Raw genomic sequence first — 13,944 nt, forward strand, 5'->3', positions numbered from 1 at the left:
ATATATATATATATATATATATATATATATATATATATATATATATATATATATATATATATATATATATATATATATACTATATATATATATATATATATATATATATATATATATATATATATATATATATATATATATATATATATATATATATATATATTAAAAAAAATAACCATTCTGAAAAGCAAAATACTTACTCTATTTAGGATTTAGGATAAAGTTGTCAACATATATATATATATATATATATATATATATATATATATATATATATATATATATATATATATATATATATATATATATATATATATATATATATATATATATATATATATATATATATATATATATATATATATATATATATATATATATATATATATATATATATAGTAGAACATCAGTAATTTAGACTAATATAGGGCAAAGAAGTTTCAGAATCTGTGCTGTTCTGAAGAATCTGATTAGATATTTTCTCCAGGATAGGAAGCTTTTCCGCTTACTTTCAGAAAATCTACAGCACTGTACAGTTCTGTGTTCAGTGAGATACACAATTAGAATTTACAGTTAAGTAGCACAAACATAGAAACATTTCAGTGAAAATGTGAGAACAGTGCATTGGTAGTTATCCTTCTTTTTGTTTTAACTGAAGCTGTAAAATACTATTTTACTTTTCTATTCTCTGAGACTGAGGTGGACCCTGAGCAGAAGTGGTGACTCTGTACAATACCAGATTCAATGATGTCCTCGGATAACTCTGGTGTTACCTGCATTATTAGTTATAATTTGATGATTTAAAGCTTAACCTCATGCTGGTGCACAGTTATCTATGAGCCTGTCTTTTTGATGACTGGTCTCCTCATATGACCCAGGTATCTATCCCTGTGGCTGATGCAACACTTCCAAACTCTGTGACCCACACTGTAGTCACCTGTGGCTGACTCTGTGGCTCCCCTCTCAGCCACCGCATGCACAGGTGTGTGTACAGTGATCAGTGTTAGAAATAATTGGTGAAATACCCGGCATGTTCTAAATTATCCTAATTCTGTGAGCTGGTTTAAATGGACCTTGAGTTTGTAGTGCAGGATCATTACATTGGAATTTTTTTTTATAAATACTATTTTTGAACATGTGTACTGTAAATTGCTTTTTACACAGTACTGTATTAAAAAATAGCCAAGTCCATCCATCGGGGTCACATTTCTCTGGGTGTCTGAAATATTGATGTTCAAGTATGAAGTTCTATTGTATATATAATTTTGTAAAGAAAATGAGGTTTGTGTCTGTATAGACATACTGCACTAAGAATGTTCATATAAAGAATTTTTTCCTATAATGTGATGAAATACTTAATGCCTTAAACCTGGTACTCAGCCTTTATAACTGACTTAACAATAATAGATGGACTCGCAGTATGTTTGGTTTGTAAGTTTTAGTAAGTATAAAGTAACACCAAAATCCATGTCCCTTGTTTTGAGGGTAAGACTTTGAAACAGTGCTAATATGAATAAAAAATTTGTTATTTGCCTCGTAAGTTTAATTATGATGTAGATTTATGGATATGAAAGCACAGTGGCACAGAATCACAGTTAAAGCAGGAATTTATTTGCCTTAGTTAAGAGGGAACTAAGTTAATGTGACATAAGCTGTCAGGTTTTTGAGACCCATTCTTCACTAGATCAGAAGGAACCCTGTAAGTCATGCCCTCACCACCACTTCCCTTCTCACAGTACAATGGTTCAAACAATGCTAACAGTCCAGTGCATCTTAAGCAAGAGCCAACCAATCATGTTCAACTTATTTCTTGGTCACTTGTGACATGGAAATAGATTTTTTATTTTTTTTATTCTGTAACAAAACTAGTTTTTCTCTCTCCTCTTACTACTGTATTGTGTATGTGCTAATTATTTACATGATTGGTATCTAAGTAAAACAGTTATTTGTTGCCAAATATACTGTGAGTCTTGTTGTATGATTTGCCACAATATGAGTATTTTTTAAGGGTTTACAAGCCCTAAAAGGTGACGAAGTAAAAATCAGCAAGTTAGGCATTTTTAGCAAGTTTTACTCTAATGATGTTATGTTATGAGAACATGTTGACAAATGTCTTAAGTGAAAATAACCTTGACATTATTGTAGCCTCATCTCTTTAGCCTGGAAGGAAGGTGTGGGATGGAGGTGATAACTAAGAATATTCCCGGGTTCCTCCCTTCAATCCTGTATTTATTTTTCCATTAAAAGAGAGAGAAGTGCATTACAATAATTCATTTAGTGAGACCGGCAGTGTTGACTAACAGGGAAGGCCTCTGTGCTCAGTTCTAGCATGGCTGGAATTGCGTGGCTTGTTTTAGTGAGACGCACTAACTTTTTGTGGCCGTTTTTGTTGTTTTGGCGTAGGAACCTCCCCCTCCCTGTAGCCTCTTGTGGAGAGCCACTGTTACCCAACGCGTCAGTCACTTACAAGTGTGACGTGTGGTAGAGGAATGTAAGTGTTTCAGTTTATATTGACACAAGTTTTATTTATAAATTCAGCTCTTGTTTAATAAGGATAAAAATCTCTATCTTCACCCTCTAGTTCCCTCAGATATCTATTGTTAAACTATTTCATGTAAATCTTTAGTACTTTCTCAGTTGGTAAGTGAATGTTATGGGATTCTAAGTTCTTTTTAAATATTACTTCTCTTTTTTCAATATTGCATATTTAATATCAATAATTCTCTCTATTCATCACCTATTATAAGAAATGCCATTTTGGCAAAGCACACAATTTGTCTCCTTATCAAGCACAGTATACCACATGTAGCAATTAATATTAAGATAATAAACACAACTGTATTTTCTCTATATACCTCATAGTAATTAGTAAAGTTTAAGAATAGTTTTTTAACTAAATGATGAAGATACATTTTTAAGACTTTAGTCATGTTCTTCCTGATGTAAAAGTTTAACTGTTCAAGAATCACTTGAACAATAGTTATTTTCCTAATACTGTATGAGTAAAACAGGGACTAATGATTAACTCGAGACCTTTGGTACTGTAGTCTGGATTTCTTTATCTTTTTAAATGATTGAGCACTGTACTGTTTTGCTGTTTTTATTTGATTTAGTTCTGAAATTTCATGCTGCATAGATAATTTCTGCAAACATTTTAGTTATAAAGTACAGTAAGTGTTGGTAGTAGTAGGTGCAGGCTTATTTACCATGTAGTTCTCACTTATGATGACCCGCAAGCTGAAGAGGAGGACAACTCCCTCACCATGCTGAATACTCCCCCTATATACAGAGGAGATCACAACCATCACCTTCCCCTGGGGTTACTGCCTACCGGCATGCCGACCGTGCAGGATGCAAAGCCGGCATTGGCGACGGAAGCAGAGAAGAAGATGGAACGGGAAAAGCCACAACCTCGTAAGTGCTGTGAAACCTCCATATAACTGACTCCTCTCTCCATATAATCCCCGAGATGGGGTTTTCACCTCTAACGGATCCTCGATATGACAGAATTTCACGTCTATATAGTCCATTAAATAGAGGTTTCACTGTGTAGTATACAGTCTTGATCTGAATATTTGATTGGAAACAGCTGAGGGGAATGTTCACTTTTAACATTTAAGTTATCTGATTTATGGAAAGTAGCAGGATATTTTCTTTTCTTTAAGGACAGCCAAATAGTAACTAAAAAACCTACTTAGGGGATTCTATTACAACACAATGCTGTAAAAATCAAATAAAATAGGCATGCAGATTTGACCATTATAGGGCTATGGTTCACTGTTATACAGACTGGACACATAAACCACACAAAACGGATTCTTACATACACGTCGAGGTCATCCCTAATATCCGGAATGCCCCATTTGTTCTGTACCATAATTAGAAAGTCATTAATGTAAAAGAAAAAATAATCTTAGATTTATATTTCAGGGTTTGGATTTGCAATGATTCATTTATGAAATATCTTACCCATAGCATTTGATGAGAGTGCAGTAAATGATATCAATAATTTCTCGATCATATTTGGGTATTCGTCTATAAGACAGATTTGTGTTAGTGTCCAATTAAGAGGGAAATTTATTGTATGTATTGTACAAACCTCGGAGAACTGTAGTCTGTTATATACAGTATAGTGTGTGGCAACATAGACTAGGGAGTAGTTTTCTTTCCTGATTTTTTTTTTTTTGTATGTCAGCTTGCGAGTTATCGGACGAAGAGAAACAGATGTTGATGATGACAGAAGAATTCCACAGCTTCTTTGATCGCTCGACACGTGTCATGGAGCGAGCACTAGCTGAAGATACCAACATTTTTGTGGATTATTCACACGACTATGAGGAGGACGGTGAAGCGTATGTACTATACCGTACTGCTATTTTATGGTTGGATAGAAAATATTCCCATAATTTTGTATGTGTGATATCTGATTTCTTATTTTTTTCTGGAGATTTTTGTAAAAACCTCAAAATGCTGTTACCATGTGAGGCAGCGGGTGGTAAGAGTACTGTGGCTGTATAACATTAGTTTCTATTCGTCCTGTTACTATTTGATGTATTTATTTGTTTTCTTTATTTATTTATTTTTAATTTTTTTAATTTTATCATTCAATGGAAAATATAGCACTGAAAGGTAATTAACTCAAAAGTGCATTAACATTTTTATTATTTATTTATTATTGATATTATTACTATTATTGTTTCCTCCTTTAACTCCTAGAAAACTAATTCACATTTATCTTTAATAAATGAGAACGGAGGAGTAAAATTATCCTTGAATAGTTGGTTCTTTGATGAGAGATGGTCACGTAATGGTTGGTTCTTTGATGAGAGGTGGTCACGTAATGGTTGGTTCTTTGAGGAGAGGTGGTCACGTAATGGTTGGTTCTTTGACGAGAGGTGGTCACATAATGGTTGGTTCTTTGATGAGAGGTGGTCATGTAATGATTGGTTATTTGATGAGAGGTGGTCACGTAATGGTTGGTTCTTTGAGGAGAGGTGGTCACGTAATGGTTGGTTCTTTGATGAGAGGTGGTCACGTAATGCTTGGTTCTTTGATGAGAGGTGGTCACGTAATGATTGGTTATTTGATGAGAGGTGGTCATGAGAGGTGGTCACGTAATGATTGGTTCTTGATGAGAGGTGGTTATGTAATGGTTGGTTCTTTGATGAGAGGTGGTTACGTAATGGTTGATTCTTTGATGAGAGGTGGTCACATAATGATAGGTTCTTTGATGAGAGGTGGTTACGTAATGGTTGGTTCTTTGATGAGAGGTGGTCATGTAATGGTTGATTCTTTGATAGAGGTGGTTGGTTTTTGATGAGAATGATTGGTCTCTTTGACGAGGTGGTCACGTAAATGGTTGGTTCTTTGATGAGAGGTGGTCACGTAATGATTGGTTGATTCTTTGATGAGAGGTGGTCACGTAATGGTTGATTCTTTGATGAGAGGTGGTCACTTAATGGTTGGTTCTTTGATGAGAGGTGGTCACGTAATGATTGGTTCTTTGATGAGAGGTGGTCACGTAATGATTGGTTCTTTGATGAGAGGTGGTCACGTAATGGTTGATTCTTTGATGAGAGGTGGTTACGTAATGGTTGGTTCTTTGATGAGAGGTGGTTACGTAATGGTTGGTTCTTTGATGAGAGGTGGTCACTTAATGGTTGATTCTTTGATGAGAATGGTTGGTTCTTTGATGAGAGGTGTCACGATGGTTGGTTCTTTGATGAGAGGTTTGTAATGGTTGGTTCTTTGATGAGAGGTGGTCAATGTGATTGGTTCAGCACGTGATGAGAGGTGGTTGCGTAATGGTTGGTTTCTTTTGATGAGGGGTCACGTAATGATTGGTTCTTTGATGAGAGGTGGTCACGTAATGTTGGTTCTTTGATGAGAGGTGGTCGTAATGGTTGATTCTTTGATGAGGGGTATCCGTAATTGTTGGTTTTGAGGAGGTCATAATGGGTTGGATTCTTTGATGAGTTGGTCCAGATAATAGTTGGTTCTTTGATGAGATGTAGTCACGTAATGATTGGTTCATTGATGAGAGGTAGTCCCGTAATGATTGGTTCTTTGATGAGAGGTGGTCATATAATGGTTGATTCTTTGATGAGAGGTGGTCACGTAATGGTTGTTGGTTCTTTGATGAGAGATGGTCACGTAATGGTTGGTTCTTTGATGAGAGGTGGTCACGTAATGGTTGGTTCTTTGAGGAGAGGTGGTCACGTAATGGTTGGTTCTTTGACGAGAGGTGGTCACGTAATGCTTGGTTCTTTGATGAGAGGTGGTCACGTAATGATTGGTTATTTGATGAGAGGTGGTCACGTAATGGTTGGTTCTTTGATGAGAGGTGGTCACGTAATGATTGGTTCTTTGATGAGAGGTGGTTATGTAATGGTTGGTTCTTTGATGAGAGGTGGTTACGTAATGGTTGATTCTTTGATGAGAGGTGGTCACATAATGATAGGTTCTTTGATGAGAGGTGGTTACGTAATGGTTGGTTCTTTGATGAGAGGTGGTCATGTAATGGTTGATTCTTTGATGAGAGGTGGTCACGTAATGGTTGATTCTTTGATGAGAGGTGGTCACGTAATGGTTGGTTCTTTGATGAGAGGTGGTCACGTAATGGTTGGTTCTTTGATGAGAGGTGGTCATGTAATGGTTGATTCTTTAATAAGAGGTGGTCACGTAATGGTTGGTTCTTTGATGAGAGGTGGTCACGTAATGGTTGGTTCTTTGATGAGAGGTGGTCACATAATAGTTGGTTCTTTGATGAGAGGTGGTCACATAATCGTTGCATCACTTATATGGATTGGTCACCCCAGTATCCAGAACTCTTAGTAGCCAGGTGAGGAAATGTGTTGGTTAATGAAGGTACAGTGTTATTTGTACTGTATAGGGAATGTGACTTATTCAGTGGGTATGTAGGACCATCTTTGGGTATTGTTTTAGGAGGCAGGGACTTCTTATAACATTTATATTAAAGCCCTTGTGTTTGCTCCACTAGTCATTTGGTATTTTATGCAGAACTAAACTAACTCACTCTTATCATTTTTTAACAATTTCAAAACAGATCACATTCACATGCAACTTTCAAATGGTCCACCAAGCAGCATCGCCCCAACGAGAGTAATTTTTTTAAATTAAATTATAAACGATATATTTTCCTGAAGTTCCTCCACCATAATTGTCTGGCAACAATGGCAGTTACTCCTTCGTATAAAATCCTCATGATGGCAAAGTCTTAAATAAATGTCTTTTTCAGTTTTATAAGATGGTACATTTCACAATTTTGTTGCAAATGAACTACAATAAATGTATGTGTGTACTGTAAGTATATACTGTATAGATTCTCATGAATATAGACTAACTTTACCATGTCAACACATTAGTTTTTATTTTCCAGAAACAAGAAGCTTGTTGGCCCAAACTTGCCTGACCAATTACGTATCTTGCTTTTTGGCACATGTGGTCAAAACTTAGATTTTGTTTAAATTTCATACAAAGGTATTTCTCTACATGCTGGTTAAGAATCTAAGTTCAAAACTTTAGAATTTGATTAATTAGTGTTAATTAATGATGCTTAGTTATTCATTCGAATGCCAGGAACAGAGGTTTTTCTTTGAAATTTTTGGAATGATAAAATTTTTTTTTTCAGGGATCAAAGATTCTGGCTAACAGGGCTGCACTGCACTGCACTGTACTGTACCGTACTGCACCGTACTGTACTGAACCGTACTGTACCATACTGTACTGTACTGTACTGCACTGTATTGTACTGTATGCTCTTTTTATATATGGCATGCTTGTAAAAACTCCTTAAAGTCTCTTTTAGAAGAGCATCATTTGGAGGTACAGTATTGGCTGAGTAAATATAATACCTTACATGCTATCCTAAGGGTTGCTGTTTTGAACCCTGATCTCTCCCAGCTGTGAAGATGGTTGCGTGTAATTATTATGGAATTCGTTTTTTTCCTCCTATTATAATGAGTATAAATATACGTCACCAGTTAATGTAAAGTTAGTGACCTGCAGCTACTAACTGTTGTCCTCACCCCTCAGCTACAATAACAGTGAGGACTCTCCACATGACCCTGATGGTGTTGCACTGGTCTGGAATACCAAATTTAAAAAGGACACTCCAGAATATATCTTCCATTGCCGGTCTCCTGTCATGTCTGCCACTTTTGCCAGGTACAGTAATACTGATTCTTGTTGCTTATGTATTTATAACTTTTTTGGTAGTGTTGGTTTTACCCAACAGTTGGCATCAGGTAATTGTGGCTAACCCATGCAAGCGTTGAAAATGGCTGTGAACCAATAACAAAGATGATGAAATTGTTTATATATAAGCTGAATTTATAGAAGTGTTGTGAGTGGCAGGATAGACTTGCCATACACCTCAGGGGTTGATACATATCTGGAAAACCATCTGAGGAAGAAAGGAGTTTGTTAACTTTTCTTTATACACATTACTCTCTGTATGCCTTTGTTTTATTTGCGATTCTTTTACACAGATTTCACCAAAACCTCATCATTGGAGAAACATATTCAGGATAGATTGTTCTGTGGGATAACAGGAGCCAGAAGGGAACAGCAGTACAGAGGAGTCCCCTCTCAGCTTCAGCTCACACAGTAAGAACACCACCTTCGTCCTCAGTCTCTCTACATTACTTTTGCCCCCAAACAGATTTAATAAATATAAGTCACCTTACTTGTATTTCCCCTTTTATTTCCATTATAGTTTAAGAGAGGCAGTTAGATGCATATTGTATACTGTACCATCTTATTGGAAGGTGGTACAATATATCCATCACTTGAAGAAGCTTTAGTGTATCATTAATTATGTTGATAGTTGACAGTTGGAAACAGTAAACTATAATCCTTGTCATATTTAATAACTTGTTCACTTGATAATGTGTTCCTTTCAGCATCCAGTTTACTGCATGAAAGTTGTTGGGACACAGAACGCTCACAACTTAATAAAAGTGTCAGCACCGATGGCAAGATGTGTTCATGGTCCCTTGAGATGCTGTCTCAGCCACAGGTTAGTGGTCATAACCTTATAGAGTAGTGATACGAGTAGGTGCTCATATTTCATTATTGTGCAAAACTAAAATTGACTGTTTTTTGGTTCTTTGAAGGAGTCCATGGAGCTACAACACAAACAGTCCCGTGCAGTAGCTGTAACGTGCATGGCCTTCCCACATGGTGATTTTACCAACTTCATTGTAGGCTCTGAGGAAGGGGCTGTTTTCACTGGTGGGTACTGAAGAAAAATTTATCATTAGGGGTTAAAAAATTTGGCAGGTAGTTTTATGCGTTGAAGTGTTCAGATAATACAGGGTGATCCATTTGGGTATGGATAAAATAAAAATACTGTGAGAATGTAGCAAAAAGTGGTACAGAGGTCATATTGTTACTGCAAGCGGTACATAATTATGATGACATATAAACAAATGTTATGTTAGGCTGTAACTCATGTCATGTTTATTGGGCGTGCTTGCCCGTATACAGTATGTAGTGTGTTGAGATGGTTGAAGATGAGAGACCTAGAGGTGAGGTGTTGGGTGGTAGTAAGGGAGCTTGTTTATGTATAATCGCCTGACTCAGCAGCCCTCACCCATCGAGAGAGGGTTGGTGAGGCGGCAGTGTGCATCACTGTAGCTATTCAGACCACAGAGGCAACACCTAACTTGGTTTCTATTGAGACTTTCAACACGTAAGTTTAACTGGTACTTATTGTGTACACAGGTAGACTGTGTCCTTTGCTTTGTTTATCATTGTGACGACATAATAATATGGAAACTTAAGTACTCATCATAAGTGTTAAGATTAGACTGATTACATAGCTATGATTGTTATGTAAATATATATTGGATTAGACATTTATGTGATTGCCTATGTATGTTTTATGTGAAATACTAAAAGGAATTGTATCCAACAGGTTTGACCAAATTATAATGTTTGAGTCCAACGTTACAAGTTTCAATAAATCCTCTAATCGCCTGATTGGCGGTTATACATATGTTGTGTGTGTGTGTGGTCATATAACTGGGGAGATTGTCACAAGTGCAGTTGATGTTTGCAACCTTCAAGTGTAAGCAACTGGAGAGTTTGTTGGTCTTGATTGAGTCCAGCCACCTTGAGTCAAATGAGAACGGGGTTGTAGGAGAGTAAAAAATATATTTGAATTGTTTATACAGTAGGTTAGGACTTTGTAAGATGTACTTGAAAAATTTTAAACTTTTGGGTAACGAGACAGTACTTGTTACAGCCTGTCACCATGGGAGGAAAGCAGGTATTGATGCGTACGAGGGGCACCAAGGTCCTGTGACAGGAATGAGCACCCACTCTACTCCTGGACTTATTGATTTCTCCCATCTCTTCCTCACTTCTTCCATTGACTGGACTGTCAAATTATGGTCTGTTAAGGTAAGTGTTAGTGCTGACACAGATGCAGTGCATCCTGTCTTATTTGGTATGGTATGAGTTAAAGGGAATATGACCATGAAGATGTAGTTATTGATTTCATAAAAGAAGACTTTAAGTTTGATGTTTCAGTGTAGGCTCCCACTACTAATTTGTTTGTCTGGAATGCTTATAACATTAAAAGGCAAAGAGGCCTTTGCATTTTCTAACAGACGTATCAGTTAATTTTTAGTGTACACACTTAAAAGGAATTATTCTCTCCTCATATGCTTAGACTTAAGTTTTATTCATGGCTGCTAATTGATGATGATAACACGATAGAACTCATGTAACATTATTGTTTTAAGTACAGCCACTCTTCGACTTACGATCTACACGACTTACGACCACCCGGACGTACGACCGCCCCAGCCGTACCAAAAATGTTTCAAATTACGTATTTTAAGTCCCGACGTTAGTGATTGCGCTGTGTACTGACAAAATTTTCGTTTGTAATTCCCTTTAAAATGGCTGGCAAGCTTAAAAGTGAGAGTTTTGTGGTGCTGAAAACAAAAAGAGACCCATTTTAGATTTTCTATGTACAGCAGTACCCCGATTTATGCGGTCAATTGAACCCACAGGGTACCGCGGAAAGTGAAATCCGCGTAAATGGAACAACAGAACATATGAGATTAATTCCAATAGAGACTGGCCCGACCCCAAAACTCCACTTTTTCTGACACAATACCTATGTTGTAGTAAAAATAACATCTAAATTTTATGATGGTGTGCTCACACAATTAATATTTAAGAGAAATACAGTCGCCAGGTTAATGTCCATTCAAATAATAGACTTAAATCCCCCCCCCCCCTTCCCAGCTCACTGGCCCCTACCTCTCTGAGAAATGATTGGGTGAAACACTAGATTTTAACGTTTAGTAATAAATAATACCTCAGACTAAAGTTAGGATAATATAATTGACATTTCTGGATTCCTTGCAGGTCAGGGAATATTTTGTATGTAAACTTCATATATTTTGCACAAAAGATAAAATACTTGCTTTGTGTAAACCAAATTATTACATTAGATCGAAAATTTGTATGTCTAATGCAAAATCCATTATGTTTATATTCAAAATGATCATCATACTGTAAGAATTCCAGCAATGTAAATTATATTCTGGTCCAGTAATTTGTATGAATTTTATGAGCTAAATCAAATATCTTCAGTTAATACAAAAAAAAATATTCTTCACGACACTATCTGTCAATCAAAGTACCCCAACTTGCCTCCCCCCTCTTCCAACCGCGCCAGATGGTCGGTCGGTCCCAACCCTCCCCCCCACCCCCCACCTTCCCTCCCTACCAGAGAAATGTTGGGTGAAAAAACTAATTTTAACTTTTAGTGACAAATAATACCTCAGACTAAAGTTAGGATAATATAATTGACATTGCTGGATTCCTTGTAAGACCAGGAACATTTTGAATATAAATGTCATATATTTTGCACAAAAGATAACATATTTACTCAGAGTAAACATTAGATCTAAAATTTGTATGTCTAATGCAAAATCTATGATGTTTATATTCAAAATGATCATCAAATTGTAAGAATTCCAGCAATGTAAATTATATTCTGGCCGGGTAATTTGTATGAATTTTATGAGCTAAAACAAATATCAGTTAATAAAAAAAAAATATATTCTTCACACCGTGCCAGATGGTCGGTCGGTCCCTCCCTACCAGATAAATGTGTGGGAAAACCAGAATATTTACCTTTTTAGTAATAAATAATACCTCAGACTAAAGTTAGGATAATATAATTGACATTGCTGGATTCTTTGTAAGACCAGGAATATTTTTAATATAAATGTCATATATTTTGCACAAAAGATAACATATTTACTCAGAGTAAACATTAGATCTAAAATTTGTATGTCTAATGCAAAATCTATGATGTTTATATTCAAAATGATCATCAAATTGTAAGAATTCCAGCAATGCAAATTATATTCTGGCCGGGTAATGTGTATGAATTTTATGAGCTAAATAAAAAAAAATTATACTTCACGCGTATATGGGTAGATGAACCGCGGAAAGTGAAAGTTCGGTTCTGGCGAGGCACCACGTATATGAGAAATCACGTAAAGTGAAACCGCGTAAAGCGGGGTAATACTGTATTATCTTCGCATTTTTGACTGACGACCTGGATTTGGGTCCCTAACCCGTCGTAAGTCAAGGCGTGGCTGTATTGTGATACAGCTTGTACCTCTCTAGTCCGGCATTCTGTGGTCCGGAAACTCCCGTGGTCCGGAACGATTTTAATTTGTCCAATAGGTAGATAGGCAGCTTTTTTTTTTTTTTTCTTTTTACTTATCTGAATTATTATTATTATTACAGGAGTATTAAATTTTTGCCCCTCAGGCCCCAATGTGGGTCAGTGACCTATGCCCGGGTGGGCTAATCCCCATTAAAAAAAAAAACAAAGCCGCGGGAAATTAAGGTTTGTTTACATCCGGCAGTTCGGCTGCTCTCTCTCTCTCTCTCTCTCTGCTTGTCTATACAGAGTACAACATTTAACCCTTCAATATATATGAGCAGTAAATAAGTGTTGCTTTCATATTCTTATGTAGAGTAATGACGATATGTTTTCACATGTGCGCACTTACATACGCGCAGTCTCACTTTTTTTTTTTACCATTAATGGTTAGCTACTTATATTGTTCCATTTATTAACATTAAATAACATTACAGGTACTTCAAACAACCATATTAATTTTTTTACATTAATTTTACTACAGCTACAATCAGGGTCTTATTTTCTTCAGTTTTATATGTAGAACCAATCAGTCACTGGTTTTGTAAGCTTTAACATAAACAATGCCGGCAGCCGTCTCGTCTCATCGTGTGTTTTAATATTCCACGTATTATTAATAAATTGTATTGTTAATTTTGCACACACAAACATTAATTCAATAAAAACAAATTCAGAAACATTAATTAAAATATATATGAACAGTAAATAAGTGTTGCTTTCATATTCTTATGTAAAGTAATGACGATATGTTTTCACGTGTGCGCATGCACACTTACATACGCGATCTCTCTTTTTTCTTTACCATTATCGTTAGCTACTTCTATTGTTCCATTTATTAACATTAAATAACATTACTTAAAACAACCATATTAATTTTACTACAGCTACAGCCAAGGTCTTATTTTCTTCAGTTTTATATGTAGAACCAGTCAGTCACTGGTTTTGTAATCAACGAAAACAATGCTGTGTCATTTCCTCGTGTGTTTTAATATTCTACGTATTATTAATGAATTGTAGTGCTCATTTTGCACACATAAACATTAATTCAATAAAAAAGACATTTAGTAATAAACAATAATGAATCTTTTGTACATACGAGAAATGACGCTGTTTACACGATTATGCACGTCGTCTGCACGTTGGCGGGCCGTTCAAACCCGTCGAAATTCAAGTTTCCGCCGTCAAAATTTGTATTTATTTTTTTGTGTGTGTGTTCCAATACA

The 13,944-nt window shown here is 35.9% G+C and overlaps 1 protein-coding gene across 1 annotated transcript in view; it reads left to right on the forward strand.

The window, feature by feature from the left end:
• The first annotated feature begins 406 nt into the window (after positions 1-406).
• Positions 407-13,944, forward strand: part of LOC121853454 (cytoplasmic dynein 1 intermediate chain 2-like) — a 31,802-nt gene continuing 18,264 nt past the window's right edge. The window contains 9 exon segments of the mRNA XM_042347597.1: positions 407-3,414; positions 4,196-4,352; positions 6,659-6,841; positions 8,056-8,187; positions 8,511-8,628; positions 8,925-8,978; positions 8,981-9,040; positions 9,138-9,255; positions 10,271-10,428. Coding sequence (XP_042203531.1) covers positions 3,264-3,414; positions 4,196-4,352; positions 6,659-6,841; positions 8,056-8,187; positions 8,511-8,628; positions 8,925-8,978; positions 8,981-9,040; positions 9,138-9,255; positions 10,271-10,428 — 1,131 coding nt within the window. The 5' untranslated portion in view covers positions 407-3,263.

Source organism: Homarus americanus, unplaced genomic scaffold, assembly GCF_018991925.1.
Source record: "Homarus americanus isolate GMGI-L3 unplaced genomic scaffold, GMGI_Hamer_2.0 scaffold4896, whole genome shotgun sequence".
NCBI lineage: Eukaryota > Metazoa > Arthropoda > Malacostraca > Decapoda > Nephropidae > Homarus > Homarus americanus.